General features: G+C 41.5%; 3 protein-coding genes across 3 annotated transcripts; 2 read left to right on the forward strand and 1 right to left on the reverse strand.

Annotated features, from left to right (window-relative positions):
* The first annotated feature begins 155 nt into the window (after positions 1 to 155).
* Positions 156 to 4774, forward strand: LOC118423871 (EF-hand calcium-binding domain-containing protein 1-like). Its single transcript, XM_035832164.1, has 6 exons — positions 156 to 344; positions 1149 to 1301; positions 2062 to 2166; positions 2550 to 2701; positions 3459 to 3563; positions 4185 to 4774. The coding sequence occupies exons 1-6, from the start codon at positions 278 to 280 to the stop codon at positions 4236 to 4238; spliced, it is 636 nt and encodes a 211-aa protein (XP_035688057.1). The 5' UTR covers positions 156 to 277; the 3' UTR covers positions 4239 to 4774.
* Positions 4445 to 8416, reverse strand: LOC118423872 (UPF0538 protein C2orf76 homolog). The gene is made up of 6 exons (XM_035832165.1): positions 8246 to 8416; positions 7024 to 7216; positions 6464 to 6514; positions 6104 to 6141; positions 5758 to 5839; positions 4445 to 5309 (listed from the first exon to the last, which is right to left on the reverse strand). The coding sequence occupies exons 2-6, from the start codon at positions 7166 to 7168 to the stop codon at positions 5233 to 5235; spliced, it is 393 nt and encodes a 130-aa protein (XP_035688058.1). The 5' UTR covers positions 7169 to 7216; positions 8246 to 8416; the 3' UTR covers positions 4445 to 5232.
* Positions 8417 to 8578: 162 nt separating this feature from the next.
* Positions 8579 to 23850, forward strand: LOC118423873 (ATP-dependent RNA helicase DHX8-like). Its single transcript, XM_035832166.1, has 22 exons — positions 8579 to 8948; positions 9518 to 9603; positions 9867 to 9936; positions 10276 to 10376; positions 10741 to 10823; positions 11199 to 11488; positions 12249 to 12382; positions 12754 to 12864; positions 13397 to 13600; positions 14006 to 14188; positions 14621 to 14768; positions 15648 to 15829; positions 16364 to 16558; positions 16932 to 17117; positions 17536 to 17746; positions 18409 to 18590; positions 19554 to 19694; positions 20536 to 20829; positions 21337 to 21465; positions 22285 to 22481; positions 22918 to 23097; positions 23618 to 23850. Exons 1-22 carry the CDS (start codon positions 8852 to 8854, stop codon positions 23835 to 23837), a joined length of 3624 nt encoding a protein of 1207 aa, XP_035688059.1. The 5' UTR covers positions 8579 to 8851; the 3' UTR covers positions 23838 to 23850.
* The last annotated feature ends 868 nt before the right edge of the window (positions 23851 to 24718 follow it).

Consider the following 24718-nt stretch of genomic DNA (forward strand, 5'->3'; position numbering starts at 1 on the left):
CTTTAGGGATATTTTTACTTGAAAGATTTATAGCATTATTACTAAATTGCAGATTTAAGGATAATAATTTTACAGGCAGTAGAAATAACACATTGAACGCCTGAAATTGAAATCACGTTCTCCATTCTCGCGAGAATGAAACATTGTCTACTGCGCCGATCTACTGCGCAACTTCGTCTCTTGACAACGGGAAGAAAAGTTTCTTCTGATATCATCTCAGGTTTTTCACCATTTTCTTTACATTTTCACCGCTTCTGGGATTTTTTTAGGACCAAGAATGGCGCACATCGTCGCCAAGAAGGCGCTGGCAAAGCTGGCTGAGACCTGCTACCGATCAACACACTGTGAGTCCAGTTATTCCTCGTTGTTTACGTTGACAACCGAACATTGCCTTGAACGTTTCAGTCATGTTGCACTAGTCATATAATGTCATGAAGGATGTAGCACTTTGCAAAAGCTATAAACTTGAGTTTAGATACTATCAAAGTCCAGGAGAATCATTATGAAAGATTTTCCATCTCAACATCTGCTTGGATTATATTCTTTGTACTTGCAAGTACGGTGTCTTGTAGATTGTCTTTGACTTGTCTATTAAGTACATAATTTTGAGCTGTTGGTCCCAATTAGTTGGTAGCTTGGAGACCCCAGTCTTGGGTAAGGCATCTCGTTTGGGGCTGCATTGTGTTTCGGAATCATGAATTGGGTGTCCCATGTTTGAGCCTTTTGAGAATCAAGTACTAAAGTACATGAAAGGGGGAAGGACTACCAACCCCTCCCTCAGTCCCTGTATAGATACAATGATAGTTCACCTTTATCCCTCGGGTAATGAAAATACATGATTTGTATACCACCATCTATCGACTTGATATCCCTAAATACCCAGTTTATAAATAAAACAGATTTCTCGTATTAATGATTGTTTGGCCTCCTTCAGTCAATATTGACCATAGTAAAATCCTAATTGATATCAGCCCTACAGCGTCAACAGTCTCTGCCACATAGGGCACATCTGTAACCTGACTCAGGTCTGTTCTTTTCGCAGGATCTGCTTGTCTTCTGCCATGCGCATCAGTCTGGTTTCTCCTGATTTTAGCTGCCTGGAGCTTAATGATTATAATAATATAATTCCTCTGTTTGTGTGGTTCCAGTTACAAAGCAGGAGGTAGAAGGTCTCCTACATGTGTTCCGGGACCTGCAGACGAGTAAGAAGGGGAAAGATGAGATGAAGATGGACCGCGCCACTTTCCGGGAGGTGCTGCACTACACCTTCGCTATGACAGACGACATCCTCATGGACAGAGGTCAGTTTTTTAAATCATTCATAAATTTTCTTCATAAATGAGTCAAAATAGCAGACACTGACACTGACCATCCATTGGTCTACAACTCATATAAGGAAATATGAAAGGTGATGCTTCAAATAGTTAATAGAAAATAATACTAATACAGTCAAGAACATAATGTACCTCATTTGCCCCATTAATGGCTTCTTCTGTAGAATTCCCCTTCTTATGGCAATAGAATTATACTCCACAGGGTTGAACAAGTTTTCTAAAATCCACTTGTCCTATCAGGCAAGCACATAAAAAATGTACTTGCCCGAACCAATTTTTCACTTGCCCAAAATTCAAATGTCACTGTTACTAGTATATGCATTTTCACTTCCAGCAATGGAATTCCCTGTAGACAATTGCTTGATGTCATGACTGTAAAAAGTAAGAAGTATATCAAAATTGCACTAAAATCAATGGAAAAATCTTACTTGCCCGATCGGACAAGTGGGGTAGGACATGCACTTGCCCGAACAGCACTTTCACTTGCCCTGGACAATAGGGCTAGTGGACTTGTTTATCCCTGCTCCACTTTCAAGAAATGATGGAAAACTAACTTGGTTGGCTTTTCTACTTTTTTTTATATATGCATACAGATTTTGTATTCCAGAATACGGATTTTAGCTAGCAAGCAATATTACAAGATCACCTATTGATTTAAATTCAAAGTATGTGTAAGCTAAGGGGGAGAAGTCTGCTATGTCTGATTTCTGTGTTGTTATTCCTGCAGTATTCCGTGGCTTTGACCAGGACAACGACAGCTATGTCAGCGCTCAGGAGTGGGTCCAGGGCCTGTCTGTCTTCTTACGGGGAACCATGGAGGAGAAAATGAAATGTAAGGAAAATTTTTGACTAAAACTATAGACAGTTCTTTTATTTCCATGAATAATTTCAACAGGTTGGTAAATACTCATAGTAAAGTTCTTCCAACACAACACACCTAAAAGAGTACTCACCTCCAACGTTTCAATGTGTCAGACACCATCATCAGGGTTAGAATGGCTGAATATGCTTCTCACTGCTACTTATAGCCGATGTAGGTGGCGCTGCAGCAGTGAGAATGCTATCGGCTGTAAGTTTAGTTGTTCAACTGTGACCAGTACTTATTTCTTTCACAGATTGTTCTAAGGTGTACAATCTAAATTCAGATGGCTACATCTTAAGGGAAACATGTTTTGCATGTTCAATAACTGTTACCGGTACTTCTCTTTTTTACAGATTGCTTTGAAGTGTACGATCTAAACTCAGACGGCTACATCTCCAGAGAGGAGATGTTCTCCATGCTGAAGAACACACTCGCCAAACAGCCTACAGAGGAGGATCCTGATGAGGGCATCAAGGATCTGGTGGAGATCACCCTCAAGAAAATGGTACGGCCCAACTGTAGTTTATTGGTGTTAGTTGGAGATGAGTAGGGCTAGTCCATTGAAGATTTAGGGGAAACGGTCATTTACTAAATAGTGAATTCAGCTTAATTCAAATAGGATTTTCAACCCAACTGTAGCTTATTGATCATACTTATAGTACCTCAACCTGAAGAAAATGGTATGGCCTAACTGTAGCTTATTGATGTTAGTGTTGGAGATGAGTAGGGGTATTCCATTGAAGATTTAGGGGGCAAGATAATTTTTTTTGGTGATGACAAATTCAGCATAGTTTGCATAGAGTTTTCAATCAAAATCTTGCCAGTGACTATGACCACCGCGACAGTAGACTGTGTTTGCAGTGGTCTTTAGTTTGCGGTGAAGACAAAACCCACAAAACCTGTGAACATCATACCACTGTAAACATTTATGGTAGCGTGCGTAGCCTCTGGAACTAGAAGCCATGAGTTTTATTCCAGCTGTGTCGCTCGCCGGACATGCAAGATACCAGAAAGGAATGCAGTCCTTAGGATGGGACGTTTAGCCGTTGTCCACTGTACATTGTGCTTGTAAAAAAGAAGAGCTTGGAAATTTCCGCGGTACAACGAACATGTAAATACTGTACATAGCGTCTGTTCTCTCTGTCACGACCAATGGAACATTAGCTCTACAGTGAGCTAAAACTGGGTGGAGATCACTTTCCTTTTATAACATTTCCACTGAATGAACTTACAGTACCTACATTGTTATCCCCCCCCCCCAGGACCATGACCATGACAGCAGACTGTCCTACTCAGACTACAAGACGTCTGTGGAGACAGAACCGCTTCTCCTGGAGGTGTTCGGGCCCTGCCTCCCAGCTGCTAAGGTGAGACTGAAGTCTGTTCAAACTAAACTCTGCACAGCTTAGACATAGAACTGGTAAAAAGCCTGATAGCAAGGATTGCAGAGCTTTTTTTTCAGATAATGGTGGTGCTATGGGTCTTGGGAGACTGACATTATTCCCAAAATAAGAAAATTTAAATGAATTTAAGCAAAATTACCAAAACCCGCAGCTAAGGCGGGACTACAATTGGCTCAAACCAAACGAGGGTTGGACAAGTTTTCTAAAATCCACTTGTTCTATCAGGCAAGTACAGTCCGAACCAACTGTTCACTTGCCCAAAATTCAAACACATTTTTCCAATGTATATTACCTTGCTTCAAGCAATAAAATTCCTCTACCATAATGGCTATTGTTTTCTGTGTTGACCAATGCTTGATGTCATGACTGTGAAAAGTTACAAGTGTATAAATTAGTTTCACTTAATTTTTTCCTTCATGATTTCTACTTTAAAACAGACCTAACAGCTAGAAATAGAGGAGGGACAGGATTGAAACAGAATTTGTTTGAGTTTAGGTTGTGGATACCGGTACTTGGATAAGTCTTAGTTTTTGTGGTTCTCATTTGTCCTCATCCTGTTAACTAATATTTATTTTCTATTTTCAGCAAGTCCACGCCTTCACAGCGACATTTTCTGACACTTGTACAGACTATTACTGACCGAGAACATGGATGGAAGCACAACAACTTAAGGGACCAAGAACATTTTACTTCTCCAAGAATTTTGTAAAAATGTTTAAAACTCATTGGTAGAAGGTGCAGTGCCATTTATAACTGAGTACCTCTGTTACAACTGTTGTTTACTGCACTGTTAGAGTAGTAGAAAAGGTGTCAAAAGTGTTGTGATACACAGAATCTAATAATCATTTGACGAGTGATTTTATTGCTTTCGATGGAAGAGAAACAAAGTTCAGCAATGTTTTCATTGAATACAAGCAGTATATGAGCTTTATAGCAAGCAGTCTTAAAACAATGAGATTTATTCAGAAAAAATATTATATATTGGGTGTTCTTTAGAACTCGCCTTGTACATTTGTATGCAACTTACTACTTAAAAGTTTTAAAAAATCAGTTTGTAGACTTGAAAATTGTATCAGACTTCTCTTTGTTCCTGAAGTCAGACTGTACATATGTTTGCTATAGACGACTGGCAAGTCTATTTTGAATAAATATTTGTGGTTGATGGTTGACCTAAAGTGATGAGTTTTTCTTTTTTCTTCTTCTCAAAGGATCTTATACAATGTATTACAAAAACCTTAAATATACATCAAATCTTAATAAAAATTTCAATAACAGACAAAAAAGGTATAATGTACAATGTAACATCAACTCTTATAATTCTACCAGGTGCCCTAAAACTGCAACATCAAAAAACACTGTTATAGAGGCCTTCTCAACATTGTCTGGGACACCTAAATATTTGAAGTGTGTATACCTCAGGATTACTCTTGCTGCATTCGTAAAACCTCGGTAAGTTTGAATTCATGCATTTTTTCTCATGTGGCATTACTAGTATTAAGGCACCCGGTGGAAATATGAGAGTTGATGTTACATATTACAAAATTTTAACATCAAATCTTGATAAAAATCAGAAAAAACAGAAGCATAATGTACATGTAAATGAGTTGTTCTTAAAATGCCATGCTTCCCAATGCTACCATCTTGTGACTGGGTTCTGCACAAATGCCTCATACTCCTCTCGCTTGAAGAAAGAAATTTCAGTCTCGTTTTCTAAAACAGAAGATCATATAACAAGTTAGGAAAAGACAAAAGGAATGAAGGCACTTTTCTACACTTGGATATTCCAAGTATATGTAAGATATACAGTGTTCACATGATAACACATCTTGGACTTTTGTGCCAGAGGAACGTAGTGTTTCAGAAATTCTGTTCATTTGGTGGAAAAAACAGGAATCACATGACATTGTATAAGATTAAGTTGTTAGCTGATACTATTCTACTATTCTGTAATCTAGGTGATAACTATATTTCTTCATGTTCCTTATTTCCTTCTACAAGTACAATTATCTTGCCTGGAAACTAAAATGTCCTCAAACTTATCATCAAACAAGTCAGCAAGGAGGTTAAAGAAAGTGATTCTTTAACCTCCTTGAAGTCAGCAATAGTGGAGTAAGCATTCTTAACTGGTGGCATGGCCATACATATCATATATCCTTACCTACTCCACTCTCCCCCAGTGTGGCTCCAGGCTTCAACATGAGCTTGTCATTGTCTTCTGTGTTCATCAGTGGGTTGTTGGTCTGGAAACAAACATATTGTGAACACCTTGGCTTAGAACTAATAGAAGTTCATACAGTAACTGTAAATGATTTTAACTACAAATTCAACATTCAGCTAAATATAACCTAAATTTAGTCTAAGGGAACCATAGCAGACACCAAAGGTGTGCTGGTTGTATTAGAAGTTTGAAACAAGTTAAAAGAAAGCTTTATCAAACCAAGCCTAGCTTGGTATGTAGCCTGCCAAAGTGCATCAGTAAGTAAATATTGGGAGACATTCCTTACCTTGTTACCATGAGCTTTGAACTCAAGCTTCATTGTATCTGAAAAGAAAAGAAATTTTGCCAGTTTAATTTAAGTTCCTTGAAACTGCATTTTTACTGATGCCAAGCTCGCAAAATTAAAACACTGAGATATTGGTAAAAATTTGCTTGCTGTTTGTCTCCATCAAGATCAGGTTGAAATGTAAGAGGCGAGTAGAAACAGTCTCCTGGCTCCCAGGATTCGAACCCGGGCTGCCAGCTCACAAACCCAACATGCTAACCGCTACACCAAAAGGGTCAGCCTGGTCAGTTTGGCAGCACTTGAACCCCACTGTTACGGAAAGAAACACTTCTTAAACATTTGTTCTGAATACAGACGTACCGTATGCATGCTTCCTGAATGGAGGTGGCAGCCCTGGTCTGGTCTGGATGTCTGCAAAATACAATCATTGTGTGACTCATCATCAAACGTTGATGAAATTTTAACTCATCCGTGGTTTAACAGCAAGCAAACAGACTGAGCCAGGACTAATACTACAGAGGATTGGTACACAGGCTATCCTCTTCTCTCATGACCTATAGAGACCTCAATGAAAAGCAGTCAGCAGGTTACTATTAAAGCTCCCAAGTCTCTTCTGTCCTCTGGCAGAGAGGACAGTAGAGACTCAGGAGCTTAAATATTACTGGATACCAGGCTAGCAGGCACATGGGAGTGAGCCAAGCTCAGTACAGGCTGTGTTCCTCAAGTTGTCGTGCTCGATCTGCAATGTTTCAATGCACCCACCCACCCGTCGCATGGTTTTCAATATTTTGAGAACATCAGTAAAACAATAAGTACTTATTTAAAGCCCACTCCTCCTGTCGCCAGAGTATCTTTTATCTCAGCATGCAGAGAAAGAGAGCAGATAATTAATAAATAAAGGTTCAAACAGATAAAACCACCTTTCCTGACCGTGTCCATGAACGTCTCTACAGTCGTGTCCGGGTCGACCTGGTGAAACACGACGTTCTTCAGGTTCTTGTGTTCGAAGGAGCGGATCAGTCGGACGGTGACCGTCAGACCATCGCTACGATCCTCGGTTGCCATGGTGATGAACAGCTGATGTCAGCCCATGGTTCACAGACTTGTAGGTGTCTAGATATTCGAATGTACATTCAAGATGACGTTAGAACCTCATTTGTAGAATCCTTCATTGCTAAAAAAAATACAATACACCTTAACACTTAAAACTTAATACAACAAATTAATACAATATAAAAACTCTTGAGTTGAAAAATACCTTGCCGCAAAAACTAAAGTTTATAATTGAGTCTGAATCTATAGCAAATTAATTTATTTCACTGCAAAGAACCCACATTTTCAAAGCATTATTTCCACGAAATCGTCTTCCGGGAGGGACGTAAAACGGGGGTCCCGTGCTCGAGGAGGTGCCTCGACCACGTTAATCAGCCTCATTACTCATAATGGGTACCTACTGGCTGGCAAAATACACCTGGTGATTATGGTCTCATAACACAGTATTTATGCGCGACCCCCGTCCCCAAAAGTAGTTCGGGTTAAAATAGTGCGTCGCGGTACTTGCAAAGGCCGTATTTATTCTTCCGTGCACGACAGCGAGGTGGAATCTATGGTGAATAGTAGAGGAATACATCGGTGTTCATACTGTATAAGTTGGATTACGTCGCTTTTTCGGCCGGCGGGAATTTGCGCCTTGATATGTTACCGGCACTTCCTGTTCGCCACCTGCAGTTCCATGACCTCCGCTGGGGGTCAAATCAAAGTGTCTGTTATAGAAAAACGAGCCGGCAAATCTATGCTCATCTTAAGATATTTTGTAGCTTGTACCCTCAACTTCAACATACTAAATTCTTGTGAATTGTATCTGCACCCTACTATAGGTTTTGAGTCGTCGAACCACCTCACTTTGGGGTCCTTAACCATGTAAATCCCCATACCCGAAAAACTGTGTTCTGAGACCTTATGATTCACAAAGCCCCCCTCCCCACGTCCCTACTACGTACGTTCGGTGTTTTCAATGCAAAAGACGCGTTGTAACGTTACAAGCAAACAAGCGACTGAAAACGCTTAAACGTAAAACTAACGTTATCCCAATGTTCTATATCATAAATTCCACTGGGTGACGCGCGTTATATTCAGTATTACCTTATTCAAGATGCTGTATTTTTACAGCACCGTGAGCAACTGGTTTGTTCCGGAAGTTAGTAGCACGTGTTGCACTTTATGATAAAGTTGCCAGGCGGCGCTCGTGCACTCTGTGCGAGTAAAACATCCACCTGACGTCATATTACGGACGGATACATTCACCAAGAGGGACTTATAATGTTTTAACAAAATAAATATTAAAGAATATGATGCTTGTATACAATTAGTTGTCATTATATAAGTAGAAATAGTATATTGAGTTTTGGTAATTTTAAATCTATCAATATGTATTTTGGTGATGTATAGATTGGTAATTACATCAGCTTTGAAGAAAAAGTTGTACCCTATGACATGAATGTAATGTTCCAATCACTGCAATAGTTTCAAACATGGCGGAGTAAAATATAAAGAAGAAAGACGTATTTTGGACGAACTTTTGGGCACATTTTCCCGAAACTACTGAGTTTTGGGAACATATATGCCCTTTTCTAGAACCCTAAAGAGGTTCGGCGTCTAAGGAACTCGTTTGGTTTATTGGAATTTGACGTTAGAACTTGAAAATCCCAACTGATTTGTGACCACCACGAGGAAAACAAACCTCTGAAAATGGCGGACGAGCTTCAGAAGTTGGAGCATCTTTCCCTGGTGTCTAAAATCTGTACGGAGTTGGACAACCATCTGGGGATCAACGACAAGGATCTAGGTGAGTCTGCGAACTGTATAGGTGGATGGTTTGTAGTGTTTTCACGGCAGAAAACGTGGAAATCTGGCGAACCAAGGGGGGGGGGTTCTTGTCCTTTTTTGTCTTCTTGATTTCGTCATATCTAACTGTTGCACCTTAAACAAGTAGAGAAGAGTACATTTAATCGAAGAGTAGAGTTTGTCGGTCTGGTTGGAATTCTTGGTTCCGGGTTGGGCCACTGACAGATCACTGATATATTCTATCTGAAGCAGAAGTGTCCAGAGCCCTGAAGTTATAAATAATCGAAATGCTTTTCCACGTAGTTGCTAAAACGTGCTTCCAAACATACTATGAGTACGACAGAAATGTATGCTTTGCCTCTCTTCTTCTTCTTCCAATGAAAGCCCACATTCACGTGGATAGATATTCAGTAAAATATGATGTATCTGAACAGGAACTTTATGTGAATATTATTCCAGATGTGTCAGGACTGTTCAAATTGCTTGATCAGTAATAAAAATTATATTATTTGTTTGTGTGTTCAGTTCGGTTCAGTTCACCTTTATTCATCCTTTGTTCATCCTTTGCAGCTGAATTCATCATTGACATAGCAGAAAAGAACAAAAATGAAGATGCCTTTAAGAAAGCGCTGTCAGAGAATGGAGGAGAATTTCCTGTAAGTAAAAATAACTACTCATTTTGTCAGTAACCTAAGTCATATTGTATCAATGATTCATTGCCAGGAAAACCTCTACATCTAACTACTTAAACTTTTTAATCAAAAAGTTACAAGTGACAGTTTTTGTTTACAGTTTAGTGCTGTAGACTTAACAGTTGACAAGGAATATTACAAACAGTGTCTGATATGTATTCTCAGACTTATTTCTCAACATCACCTGTACTGTACCTACATACATGTTGTTTTATCACTGTTTCCAGGAGTCCTTTGCCTCCAACCTGCTTCGAATCATTCAGACCATGAAGCCCAGTGCTAGACCCAAGGGTAATGGTAAGATATCTTTCTGTTCGTAAACCGCAACACTGGGAATAGGTTTTCTGCACATGAAACATCTACACACTCGCTCACTCACTATCCATTGTTCGTTCAACCTCCTTGGTTTGACACATGCCTAAAAAACCTTGGCATTATTTGTCACAATATACTTTAGATGTAAGCTTATCACAATATACTAAGTTGTAGACATATGTAGATTGTTGTGATACATCTCATATTTGTAGACTCCAATATTAGCAACACTGCCTGACAATCTGTGTAATGTGCTTTTCACATTTCCTAATAAATAAGTAAATAAAGCATGAAGGTCTGAATGCACTATTTGAATTTCAGACGGAAGTGGGAAGAAAAAGAAGAAAAAGCCGAAGAACAAACTTGATGAGAAGAAGGAGATGTTTCCCTTCCTGGCAATGAAGGATGAGCCACATCCTGAGGTAAATAAGGTGTTTGTGTTTATTGTCTTACGTGTGCCTTTCCTAACAGTTTTCTATTCTAATTTTTTGTGTGTGTACAAGTCAGCTGTATGTTCATTAAAAAAAAAAGAACAAGATGTTTGGAAACTTTAACTTAAGTTTCATGTTACCCTTGGCACAATACCAATTGAAGAAAATATACTGCATAGAGTGATTTCAGTAGATTAATTTTGGGACTTGTTGTGTTTCTAAACTTTTTGTGTCAAGTTGAAATGCAATAAGCTACATGCCATCCTGATAAATACTAAGAACATGATAGGTTGCTAAATTGTAATGAGAATTTTGTGAGATAATCACAGAAACATTTCGTTTTTTTTCCTGACAGAAACTCCTTGATGACGAGGCAGTTGCCGCAAGCGCCATGGACGAACTAGAGGCTCTACTTGGAAAGGCTAAAGACACAGAAGAGTAAGTTGTTCAGTTGTGATTCTTACATCATGGCAACATCTTTTGTTTGTTTTTTCATGATGTTCAACATGAAAAGCAACATCTTATGTTTTGTCATGGCGATATCTTTTATTTTTTGGTCATAATGTACAACATGAATGCAGGCCGATTTGAGCTTCTCATGAATAAGTAAAGGTTCATGCAAAATAATTTCCACTGTCACAGTAAGAAAATAGAAGAAAACAGAACTCTTTTCTAGAATGTCTTGAACACTGGATATCTAAAGTGGGATTACATTTGATTTAGAGCACTTAGATTATTGTGGAAGTCTTGGTGTAGCTGACAGCATTATGGTTGGAGTGGAAGTTTCATGTACAATTCTCTTGTTTTCAATAGAGTAAAAACCGAAGATCGAAAAGAGAAAGACAGAGACAGGAAACGGCACCGCAGCAGAAGCAGAAGCCGGGAGAGAAAAAGGGACCGCAGGCGACACAGGTCGCGCTCGCGCAGCCGCGATCGGGACCGCAGACGGAAACACTCCCGATCGCGCAGTCGGAGCCGAGACAGGGACAGACACGACAGACGGAGGGATCGAGATGAGAAGCCGAGAGAGAAGGAGAGATACAGGGACAGGGACAGAGAGAGGGACAGAGACAGGGACAAGGGGACGAGTGACAAGTTTGTCAGTAAGTTCACTTTTGCATGTTTCATGTCTTTTTAGGTTTGTGTGACTAGTTGATCTTCTCCCAAAGTAATGAAAGAGGAAACAAACTTTTCATCCAGTTTTCTTTTTGCTGTTGTGTTCTTTTTATTATCTCTTCTTCTTCAATTATTCAACTTTACTTTGGTCGAGCTCCCGCTCTTCAATTGTAGCTTGTCAAAAGGCTATAGGGAAAACATTCTCCATTTTTGCAAAAATGTTGCCTTTCTAGTTTTTAGTTGATGTCAACTTACGTACACAATAGCAGCTGGACTGCTGGACTCCCTGCACATGTACAACCAGCAACATGTATTTACTTACTTGTTTGTTTGTTTGTTTGTGCAGCCCATGCACCCCCAGAGGAGCCAGTAGTAGGAGACATCTACAGCGGAAAGATCACCAACATCATGTGTTTACTGTTTGTTTGTTTGTTTGTTTGTTTGTGCAGCCCATGCACCCCCAGCGGAGCCAGTAGTAGGAGACATCTACAGTGGAAAGATCACCAACATCATGTGTTTACTGTTTGTTTGTTTGTTTGTTTGTTTTGTACAGCCCATGCACCCCCAGCGGAGCCAGTAGTAGGAGACATCTACAGCGGGAAGATCACCAACATCATGTGTTTACTGTTTGTTTGTTTGTTTGTTTATCCAGCCCATGCACCCCCAGCGGAGCCAGTAGTAGGAGACATCTACAGCGGAAAGATCACCAACATCATGTGTTTACTGTTTATTTGTTTGTTTGTACAGCCCATGCACCCCCAGCGGAGCCAGTAGTAGGAGACATCTACAGCGGAAAGATCACCAACATCATGCAGTTTGGCTGCTTCGTGCAGCTGGAGGGATTGCGCAAGAGGTGGGAGGGACTGGTTCATGTGTCAGAGGTAGGGACAGGTTTTGAGACACTTTTTCTTCTTCTTTCCTTTTGTTTGATTCAACCAATCCTACATGACTAACCATAATCACCAACGAGTGAAATCACAACATTGAATTGATGGCATTAATTTTTGACTTGGTATTTAATTGACCCAAAGGTCTGCATAGATAAGCAGCTCTTCAAAACCAAAAATATTTCTATAAAAAGAATTAAGATGCTTGATATGCTAGCTGAAGTTCCCCTTTTACAATTAAGACAATAAAGACTAATGAAAGAAAGTAGAATGATGTACTTTTACTGTACTGTAAGTGTATTGAATGTAGAATATTGTATTTCTAATATGTAACTTCGAATTAAATGTTATCTTTTTCCTGGTAGCTCCGGAGGGAAGGCAGGGTTTCCAATGTTGGAGATGTGGTGGTCAAAGGTCAGAGGGTGAAGGTCAAAGTGTTGTCCTTCACAGGGACAAAGACCAGTCTGTCCATGAAGGTATGTTGGAACAAAGAACTTGAAGTTTGTGGATTGTACATTACTAGCAGTGCATATAACTTTGGTACTGCTTTTGTGGTGATATCACAATAATTTACAACATCCCTGCCTCTCCCAAAAATGTCCTCAATTTGTTGCCGCGGACCCTTGCAAAACAGGGTACAACAGATAATATACCTGATACTGAGTAAGAGCCAGTCACATATGTTGTAGGGTTTTCATCAGCTCAGTTGAGCATAGGGGGCCCCTATCCTGTGATTTGTATTCCTTACGCTGTAACTTTGGCCACTATGCTTTGTTTCAACAGGGCTAGGTGGCGCTTCTGTTATTTTTCAGCAAAGTTGAAAAAGGGTTGTCTTTCTTTCATTACTTGCATTAGTTTGGGGGTCCCCGGAGGATGTCATCCATATGATAAAATTAACATGACTTTTATGCACAGAAATAATGTCCCTCTGCCCTCTAGGCTGTAATGAAGTTGACCAGGCTGACAGATGAAGTTACAAGCTAAAACATGTTCTTATGTTTTCCCCAGGATGTTGACCAGGACTCGGGAGAGGACCTGAACCCCAGCCGTATCCGAGGCGGGGTGGGGGGTGAGGTATCGGATGACGTGGGTGCCCGGAATCCCGACCGCCCGTCCAACCTGCCGCTGGTCTCCGTTCCTGAGGAGGAGAACCAAGGACCTGTCAAGAAGGTCCAGCGGATCTCATCACCTGAGAAGTGGGAGCTTAAACAGGTATTTGTTTTTTAAAAAATCTTTATTGGTGCTGTACAGCATTAAAAGTTTACATCTTATTTTGGGAAGAAAGTTTAGCATTGTACAATGAGCTTACATGTTAATATGTGTACCTTTTGTGCAACAATTTTACAGTAATGAAAAACAGAAAAGACAGTAAGACAGTACAAGAGTGGTGAATGTCTAACATTTGACAGAGCTCTCAATAGCCTTCCAGTGAGCGCTCAGTAATCATATATTTTTCGGATATTGGAGAATTCTTTTCCACGACCAATAGATACTTACTTAGCTTACATTTCGATGTATCTCAGACACCTTCCTCACCACTATAAGTAGCCAATGTAGGCGGCGCTTTTGTGGCGAGAAAACAATCCTAAATTCTCGGAAATATATTTTTTCTCTTAGATGGCAGCAGCGAATGTGTTGAACCCGTGTGACCTGCCAGACTTTGATGAGGACACCGGCGTGCTGCCGAAAGACGACGATTCCGATGAAGACATTGAGATTGAGATGAAGGAAGAAGAACCTGCCTTCCTACAGGGTCGCACAAAACAGAGCATGGATCTCAGCCCTGTCAGGATAGTGAAGGTAGGTTAAGAACAATATGTATCTGAGTTAGGCCTACGTCACATTTGCAAACTGGAGGCAGCTTTCGGGAATGAAAAGTGTGATATACAAGACACCAAACTGTACAAGACGTAAAGAAATGTAGTCATATAACAATTGAATTTGAAGTGTGATTTCCAAGGGTTACAGCTAGTGCATTTTTGCATAATGGGCCACAACTCTTTTATTTTGCGATGACCACATAACATGATTGTAGACCACTATGCTAATCGGAATTAAGTCCCCTCATGATTACCCTTAGAATGCCAACAATTTGCCTTACTTTCAAAATCTCCTCTCCATGGAAGGGCCAAGACCCTAATAAACTACACTCCCTGATTGGTCACTTCGCAACCTGGCTAGAACCCTGTTTCTCAACTTAAGGTGACCGTTGTTGTGTTTTTCCCCCCCCAGAACCCGGACGGTTCTCTGGCGCAGGCCGCCATGATGCAGAGCGCTCTGTCAAAGGAGCGTCGCGAAGTGAAGGCACAACAGCGACAGGCGGAGGAAGATTCCATCCCCGCGGACCTCAACAAACACTGGGTCGACCCCATGCCTGATGGTACTTACTCATTTTTTCATTCATTCACTCATTCTTAACTTATAGCCTAGGCCTATTCTTGGAGGAAGTAGTAGTGGTAGTAGTACATTGTAGTAGTAGTATCCAATATTTTAGAAAATGAGCTGTAAGTAATATGGCCTCTTGAAGTTAAACTTTCCTATCAGGTAAGTTGTGTTGTTCTTGGGTTTGTGTGTGTGTGTGTGTACGTGTGTGTGTGTGTGTGCGTATGTGCATGTGTGTGTGTGCGTGCATGCGTGTGTGTGTGTTGTGTGTGCGTGTGTGTGTGTGGGGGAGTGTCTGTGTGTGTGGGAGGGTGTGTGTGGTATGTGCACAACAGCGACAGGCGGAGGAGGACTCTATCCCAGCCGATCTCAACAAACACTGGGTCGACCCCATGCCAAATGGTACGCATTCAGTCACTCGTTTGTGTGTGTGTGCGTGTGTGTGTGTGTCAGTGTGTGGTTTGTGTGTGTGTGTGTGTGTGTGTGTGTGTGTGTGGTATGTGCACAACAGCGACAGGCAGAGGAGGACTCCATCCCCGCGGACCTCAACAAGCACTGGGTGGACCCCATGGTCTAATTGCCTTGTTATACATTATCCAGTTGAAGGCTGTCAGCTTGTCAGCCTGGATGCCAGACTGGAAGAGAGCAGCCTGAAAAGGTTGCAGAGTAGTAGGGTAAAGGGGTGAAGTCTACCATTTCTGATTGCCTTATTGTACATTACAGTTGAGGGTCGTCAGCTGGCCAGTGCCCTCAGAGGCATAAGTGCGTTCCCCCAGGACATGCCAGACTGGAAGAGGGCAGCCTGGAAAGGTTACAGAGTAGTAGGGTAAAGGGGTGAAGATTACCATTTCTGATTGCCTTGTTATACATTCCACAGTTGAAGGACGTCAGCTGGCCAGTGCCCTGCGAGGCATAAGTGCATTCCCCCAGGACATGCCTGACTGGAAGAGAGCAGCCTTCGGGGGGAACAAGGCTTCTTACGGCAAGAAGACCCAGATGTCCATCATCGAGCAGAGGCAGAGTCTGCCTATCTACAAACTCAAGGATGAACTAGTGGACGTGAGTAGATAGACTTTTTGTCTGTCATAGCTACCGGAAATACTACCAGAAGTAGAAGCAGACTGGTCCATTTCCAGCTAAAATCTAGTTAAGTCCCAACTATTTGAAGTGTTGGTTAGATAAAGTTTAGTCTTGTTTCATAACGTCATTTTACCAATTCAGATGACCTTTCATGTTGAGGCACTTAGCATATTGTGTACTTCTACACTGGAGAACTTTCAACATCACTGTATGTAGATTTGAAGGTTGAAATTACAATCAATATCTTTGTATTTTGGAATTTCATTTGGCTGTACATTTTTGTGCGACGTTAGAGCATGTAAGAGTTGAGCTAGTGTACAGGTAAGTTCTCCGCGGCCAGGTGATTTTGATGTTGTAGGTTTTTTTAGCAGGCTGTGACAGAACCAAATGCTGACAGCCAATTCCTGCAACATGACAGCAAAATTTTGTACAACATATGCATGATAAACCAAAGAATGCTTTAGTTAGTCTGAGGATTGTGACTAAATTGTCATTCATGTTCTGTGAATCCAGGCCGTGACCCAGAACCAGATCCTGATTGTGATTGGTGAGACCGGCAGCGGGAAGACCACCCAGATCACGCAGTACCTCGCCGAGGCCGGCTTCACCGTCAGGGGCAAGCTGGGATGTACGCAGCCCCGTCGTGTGGCCGCCATGTCTGTCGCCAAGAGGGTATCAGAGGAGTTTGGTTGTCGTCTGGGGCAGGAGGTGAGTAAGATGTGTAACAGAGTCAGCCATAACACCTCTAATGTCCACATTAACCAACAAATTGGTGTATAATTACACAGCCAAAGCAAGGGAAAGGTTGAATTAAATTTTCCTTTTTTTATGATGGTTAGAGAAATTTGTAGTGATTTTCCCATATTGAAAGTGGGCAAATTCGACATCAATTCTATTTATTCCCATTGCTATTTCATTTTCAAAGACATTCATACATTGCTATCCGAAATTTTCACACAGAGGACGTACTATTGATCTTATTTCTTCTCAAACTACCAGACTGAGTATAGTTATAGTAGCTCCCATATAGGAAAGGCTGCTATTCGCCATAACACGTTTTTGACGTGTTCCTTGTGTGCAGGTTGGCTACACCATCCGTTTTGAAGACGTGACGAGCCCAGAGACAAAGATTAAGTACATGACGGACGGCATGTTGCTGAGGGAGTGTCTGATAGACGGGGATCTGACCCAGTACTCTGTTATCATGTTGGATGAGGCTCACGAGAGGACCATCAGTACCGACGTGCTGTTTGGACTCATGAAAAAGGTAGGTGTAGTGGTAGTAGTAGTATAGAAGTAGTATAGTAGTAGTAGTAGTGGTAGTAGTAACACCAATGTGCTGTTCGGACTCATGAAAAACGTAGGTGTGCTGTATAGAACGAGTAGATTTTGCGGAATAAGTAAACAGTGTTGTGTTTACTAAGATATGGAGAAAAAGCCAGAAGAAACCAAAACATTAATGAGTTGGAATTCTCACTGTATCTTTTCTAAGGCTCCGATCTTAACAAAAAATGAACAAATCCATGTTTATTTTACTTTCCTTAGGCCGTACACAAGCGACCAGATTTGAAGCTGATCGTGACCTCAGCGACCTTAGATGATGTTAAATTCTGGCTGTATTCTTTCAAGGCTTTTCTGTAAAAAAAATAAACAAATCTATATATTGTCTATTTTCCTGTCCTTAGGCTGTACACAAGCGACCAGACTTGAAGCTGATCGTGACCTCAGCGACCCTAGATGCGGTGAAGTTCTCGCAGTATTTCTTCGAGGCTCCGATCTTCACAATCCCCGGCCGCGCTTTCCCGGTAGAAATCCTGTACACTAAGGAAGCAGAGACGGACTACCTGGACGCTTCCCTCATCACCGTCATGCAGATCCACCTCACTGAACCTCCAGGTAGGGGACGCTAATGCAACTCTGTGCCTCCTAAACTTAAACGAGCCCTAAAGTCCATGAGTGTCATTTTCCAATATGAATTTTATGAAGTAAAACACTTGTGCTACTTCACATTATACGATTAAGTATCCACTCGTTTCACACACATCAAAAAGCAATCGGTATTGTGGTAAGCTCCCCAAGTACTCATTAATGAGATTCAAAAATCTCAGACTATAGCTGAGTACAATGTGTCTGACATGGCCTGACAAAAGTTCAGTTACAAAACCAATTTGAGGAGCAATGTTAAAAACTTATCTTGTTTTGTGTTGTTTGATATCTTGTGAACAATTGGCCATCTTGGTGTGTACATCGTCCCTGACGCAGAAAATATTCATGATGAAGGAATTGTATATACGTAATAGGAAATGCATGGATTCGGTATGCATGGGTTTAGTGAGTTATCCAAATACACCTCGCATGATTCACCACAAGAGAATTTCTGCAAAAAGGTTGCTGATTGAGAATTCATTAATACCTAGTCTAATGGAAAATAACACTCCCTTCTGGAGTTTAGTACCCCTTTAAATTACCAGTATGACATAGAAACACTAGAATTTGCCAAGAAAATTGGATCTGAATATGAGAGCACAGTATAACGGACCGTACCATTCCCCTGGCAGGTGACATCCTGGTGTTCCTGACAGGTCAGGAGGAGATTGACACAGCCTGTGAGATCCTGTTTGAGCGGATGAAGACTCTCGGCCCGGAGGTTCCGGAGCTCATCATCCTGCCGGTTTACTCCGCCCTCCCCAGCGAGATGCAGACCAGAATCTTTGATCCTGCACCTCCTGGGAGTAGAAAGGTAGGGCAAGCTGTATGCAGTGTAATTAACGTGATTCTTGATTTGTTAACACTATAACAGTAGCTTGATTTTAGTGATTTTACCAGGATCTTTGACCCTGTACCTCCCGGGAGTAGAAAGGTAGGGCAAACTGTGTACGGTAGTCAGTATATACAGTCAAACCTGTCTATAGCGGCCACTCAAGGGACCGGACAAATTTGGCCACTATAGACAGGTGGCCTCTGTATAGAAGTGGCAACTTGTAGATAAAATACCCAAGGGACCGACAAAAAGTGGCCACTATGGACAGGTGGCCCCTCTGTAGAGGTGGCCCCTGATACAGGTTTGACTGTACGCCAAAAAGCAGTTACTCAAGCAACTGGATATGATTTTGGAAACGGTCAGACGTTTCAACTAGCATCCACTAGTTCTCGTCAGTGACACGGAAGTGATCTGGAAAAAACAGGTCTGACCGTATCATATCCAGTTGCTTGAGTAACTACTTTTGGGCATATCTTATTACCTGGATGTCTAACCTTCATTATCGTAGTTAGTGTATAGTAGAGAAGACTCATTCCTCAGCTAACAACCAACATCTTTGCACCGCAGTCATCCCTCGGTAAGATGTCTGGAGCCGCATAGTTCAAGTTTCTGAACCTTTATTCAGCCTGCCACACAGTAGTTAGGTTACTGCAACAGAGCTCGAAATTCTTTTTTTTACTTCCTAGCAATTGTTTACGATATGATGATTACATTTAAACTCAATTCAATCTCTCTCTGGATAAAAGAAATGGGCACTTCGAGTGACATACATCACTCTTCTTCGGCATCACTAGAATGAACTGGCAGAACAATTCAATACAAGTACAGCTAACTAGAAAAATTGGTTGAACCACTAACTCCTATAAGGATTGAATGCATATAATGATGTTACATTTTTTAGACTGTCGACATTTCATTAAAACTTGTATCCGTATTTTATAGGTTGTTATCGCAACCAATATTGCTGAGACATCCCTGACCATTGACGGTATCTACTTTGTGGTGGATCCTGGGTTTGTCAAGCAGAAGGTCTACAACTCCAAAACTGGCATGGATGCTCTGGTGGTCACACCTATCTCACAGGTACATGTTCTGTCCAAGGTGGTACCCAAAAGTTGTTTGTGTTACATGATTCGTCATTGTTCGTGGGCAGTTTTTATTGCTTCATTGGTATAAGAATGTCAGCCTACTAAATGAGGAGATGTTTGGGAGTTTTTGAAGAAAGGAGCTCAAAGGATGTTAGTCTAGGAGATTGGTGCGAATTACAGCTACAATGTCTCGAAATATAATAAAAGCATGAATTTTGGGATGATGAATCCCGAGTATGTACTTTTTCAAGGGTGGAGCCAATATCACAGGTATGTGCTGAGATTGAGTTGTACATCTGGGCGTAGCCACTTGAAAGTGTTGTGTGAAGACTGATGCCTATCCCTGTGTCAGGGAACCCAAGCAGCAGTATGATCAGATACTAGATACAACAACTACTACTACTACTAGTAAACAATTCTTTTTGTTGTTTCAGGCTCAAGCCAAGCAGCGGTCAGGCCGGGCCGGTCGCACTGGGCCGGGCAAATGTTACCGCCTCTACACGGAACGCGCTTACCGAGACGAGATGCTTTAGACAAACATAGTGTAACATTTTGTCCTTGTTTTTGTTGTTACTCTAGGCCCAAGCCAAGCAGTGTTCCGGTCGGACGAAAACCTGATATTTTAAGTGTTACATTGATAAATTTAACCAATTCTTTTTCGTTACTCTAGGCCCAAGCCAAGCAGCGCTCAGGTCGGGCGGGTCGCACCGGACCAGGCAAGTGCTACCGCCTCTACACAGAGCGCGCGTACCGAGACAAGATGCTACCCGCAGCCAAAACATCTGTTTTAGGCAAACATAGTGTAACATCAGTCCTTGTTTTTGTTGTTACTCTAGGCTCAAGCCAAACAGCGGTCAGGCCGGGCCGGCCGCACTGGGCCAGGCAAGTGTTACCGCCTCTACACCGAGCGTGCGTACCGAGACGAGATGCTCCCCACGGCCGTCCCCGAGATCCAGCGCACGAACCTGGCCAGCACCGTGCTGAACCTGAAAGCCATGGGCATCAACGACCTTCTGTCGTTCGACTTCATGGACTCCCCGCCCATGGAAACCATGGTAACCGCCATGGAACAGCTGCACTACCTCAGTGCACTGGATGATGAGGGGCTGCTGACCAGGCTGGGCAGGAGGGTAGGTTATAGGATTAGTGTTTAGCCTGGGTACAATTCAGGTAGTAGGTAACTCCTATGTTTGGTTCTGCTACCTGTCTGGGGAACTGTGTATTGACATCTTTTGGTGGTGAGCAAATTAAGAAATGTGTGCTAGAGTGCTTGACTTCTTGAGTTCAAACAGGCATTCAAACACCTGAGATCCTTCTTTCCTTTGGGCTACTAGAATTTGTCTTGTTCCCCTTTTTTGCATAGTAATTCATAGTTAGGATAAACCTTTTCTACAACTAGATTTGTTTTGTATATCAATTCACAGCTAGGATATAAAAACTCTTTCCAACAAGATTTCTCCAGTGTCACTGATGTAAGATGCCGGATGGCTGTCTGAAATGTCTGACCGTTTCCAGAATCATATCCAGTTCCTTGAGACAATGCTTGTCGGCATAATGTCTTAAACATCCATCCTAAATGGCGTATCTTATTGTACCTGGATGTCTAACCTTAACGTAACAATGTGTGTTGTTCCCAGATGGCGGAGTTTCCCCTGGAACCAAACCTGTCCAAGATGCTAATCATGTCCGTGCACCTCGGCTGCAGTGATGAAGTCTTAACCATCGTGTCTATGCTGTCTGTACAGTCTGTCTTCTACAGGCCAAAGGTATGTTTATGTCTGATTTAGTGTTGTAATGCATTTGTAGATCATAACAGGGTGAATATAATAGTTCTTAGGTCTCTTCAATCTTTCGTAAACAATTTACTGGACATGAACCAAAACTTGTGAATGAGGGATACACAAAACAATGGTCACTACTAAGGATTGTGTTTAGTGACTTCCACCAGCGTCTGCATCCTATTTTCACAAAAACAACACTAATTGCCTCTATTAACTTGGACCAACTTTGACTATGGAAGCTTGTTACGAATGACTATCAACTCTCCTTTACTTCGGTCATGTTATTTTCTTGGACCAGTAAGCCCAAAAATGCGTAAATACCTCCCAGTATCATTGGTTCATTTTCTAGTCCGCTGTGGTTCAGCAAGATAACTTTGCATTATTGCACCACCCGGATAATTGCACGAAATACAATGGCAAATGGGGTGTGCAATTAAGTAGCTTCTACTCTGTATACAAAGTTGTAATCTTCGCTACAGGACAAACAAGCGCTGGCTGACCAGAAGAAAGCAAAATTCCACCAGGCAGAGGGTGACCACCTCACACTGCTCGTCGTCTACAACTCCTGGAAGAACAACAATACTAAATGTTGTGATGTGATATTGATTTATATGTATAATATATCTTATCCATGACCCTCCCCCCAGGACAAACAAGCGCTGGCCGACCAGAAGAAAGCAAAGTTCCACCAGGCGGAGGGGGACCACCTCACGCTGCTCGCCGTTTACAACTCCTGGAAGAACAACAATGCTAAATGTTGTGAGGTGTGTTTGATTTATATCTCTATACAAAACCCTCCCCCAGGACAAACAAGCACTGGCCGACCAAAAGAAAGCGAAGTTCCACCAGGCAGAGGGTGACCATCTCACGCTGCTCGCCGTTTACAACTCCTGGAAGAACAACAAGTTCTCCAACGCCTGGTGCTACGAAAACTTCGTGCAGGCTCGGTCACTACGGCGGGCACAGGACATCCGTAAGCAGATGCTGGGCATCATGGACAGGTGGGTGGAGTTTACATAATAGTTTGTTTTTGTTCTTTTCGCAATTTGTGTGACTGAATGGTTTTCTTGTCAGTATCAGTCAAATAGCTCTGTGAAGTTTGTTCTCCTCTCAAATTCTTTATTTCGTTTAACTTTCTTCCAAGAGAGTCAATATTGGATTTTGTTACCCTGTCCATCTCAAACAAATCTGAACGGCATGACATGAAACTGTTGAAAATCAATTTTCATGAGCTGAAAATGACATGTTTAACAAGAAAAACAACAACATTGGCTTCCCAAACAATGAGTGGGACAGAAAAAAATGTAAACCTGGAAACTGCCTTGCAATGGGAATAGAAAAAAAATGGAGAGACAAAGTCATACAGAGCTTTCAAGTCACGGAGTGAGTGTGTGTGTGGCACTGATTTAACTTTCTTCTTTATTGTCTTCTCCCCAGACACAAGCTTGATGTGGTATCCTGTGGTAAGGGCACAGTGAAGGTACAGAAAGCCATCTGTAGCGGTTTCTTCCGTAACGCAGCGAAGAAGGACCCGCAGGAGGGTTACCGAACCCTGGTGGATCAGCAGGTGGTGTATATCCACCCCTCCAGTGCTCTGTTCAACAGGCAGCCTGACTGGTAAGTTGTACAGGTGTTGGGTATACTATGGAGTGTTCGTTTCTTGTTGTCATGCTATTGTTGCCTCCTGAAAACCTGCATTGAGATTAGAAATTTGTTTTTCTTTGGTTTCTTTTGAGCAAAGAGAAAACCTAGGGCCGGGATCGAGGGGAATATGGAATACATTACGTTATATACTTATCTTCATGCCAACCCATTAGGAAACAAAAAGTTTATCACAGAAAGAGCAAAAAGAAACAATTTTACATTACTGCACAGGGTGTTGTTTTTTTTCATTTTCAACAGCAGCACAAACAAGCGAGTTCAAATCATTTGCATCAAGCTACAGTGACTTTGGCTGTACGAAAAGTACAGACCGGTGTCAGAACACCAATGTCAAACGTAAATACAACCTGGGTAAAATGTAACGGAGAAATAGTATAGATAGATAGTAGATAAATAACTATAGATTAGTAGATAATGACTGCATAGAAAAAAGATAGCAAAGATACTAAACGTCCAATTCTGCCCCCCTCCCCAGGGTTGTGTACCATGAGCTGGTGCTCACCACTAAGGAGTACATGCGAGAGGTCACCACCATCGACCCCCGCTGGCTGGTCGAGTTTGCTGCGGCCTTCTTCAAGTTCTCCGACCCGACCAAACTCAGCAAGCAGAAGAAGCAGCAGCGTCTTGAGCCGCTCTACAACAAGTATGAGGAGCCCAATGCTTGGAGAATATCCAGGGCCTTCCGTAGGAGATAGACTGTTTCAATTATCGGTATCACTTTTACAGTAAGTGTAACTTTATGTTATGCCAACTTCTCTGACTCAACCAAACTCAGCTAGCAGAAGAAGTCTGGAGCTTTTCTACAACAAGAACAAATCCGGGGTCTTCTGTAGGAGATAGACTGTCTGACTTCTTACAACAATGCTTGTAATTTTCTGCTACAGATACCCATAGGCTTACTGAATTATCACTTTTTACAGAAATGATTGTTAAACACAGGCATATTGAACTGTTACTTTTTGAAGAGTGTTTGGGCAATACTGTGGATGTTTTTTACTGAAAAATCAACTTTTTGCAAAGTGTTTGTTTTTCTGTAGAAAATAGGCTTGCTGTCATGTCTAACTATTACTTTTTTGCCAAATGTGCTTTTAACTTTGTTTCTATGTGGAAAAAAGCCCTGAAAGTCAAGACTCCAAGAAACCATACATTTATTTAAAAGTTGGTTGTATTGTCAATCACATCCATAGTTACTGGTAATGTAAGTAGTCTGACAGCTTCTATAATGATACCATCTTGCATACAAAAAAAAAAAAAACATTAGATACTATATGTACATTTGTGTTTCAATGACCAAACAGAAAGTGGGCAAATTTACTTACAAGTAAAGAAACATTTTAAAGAAGTTCCTTGATAGTAAAAGACTAACATTATAATCATTGAACAGGTTTGTGTAAAATGGTGTAAGCGTTGCATTCTGTTGTCATTTTGCAATTTCTTTGGGTTGTATTGGGTGACTGTTTCGCAACATCAACTGTGACCTTCTTCTGAAGCCCTTAGTTAAATGCTAAGTTTCATTCCATTTGGTAAACCTTGAATAGTACAATGTGTTGTGTACCATGCATGTACATGTATGTAA

This window comes from Branchiostoma floridae, chromosome 10, assembly GCF_000003815.2.
Source record: "Branchiostoma floridae strain S238N-H82 chromosome 10, Bfl_VNyyK, whole genome shotgun sequence".
Classification (NCBI taxonomy): domain Eukaryota; kingdom Metazoa; phylum Chordata; class Leptocardii; order Amphioxiformes; family Branchiostomatidae; genus Branchiostoma; species Branchiostoma floridae.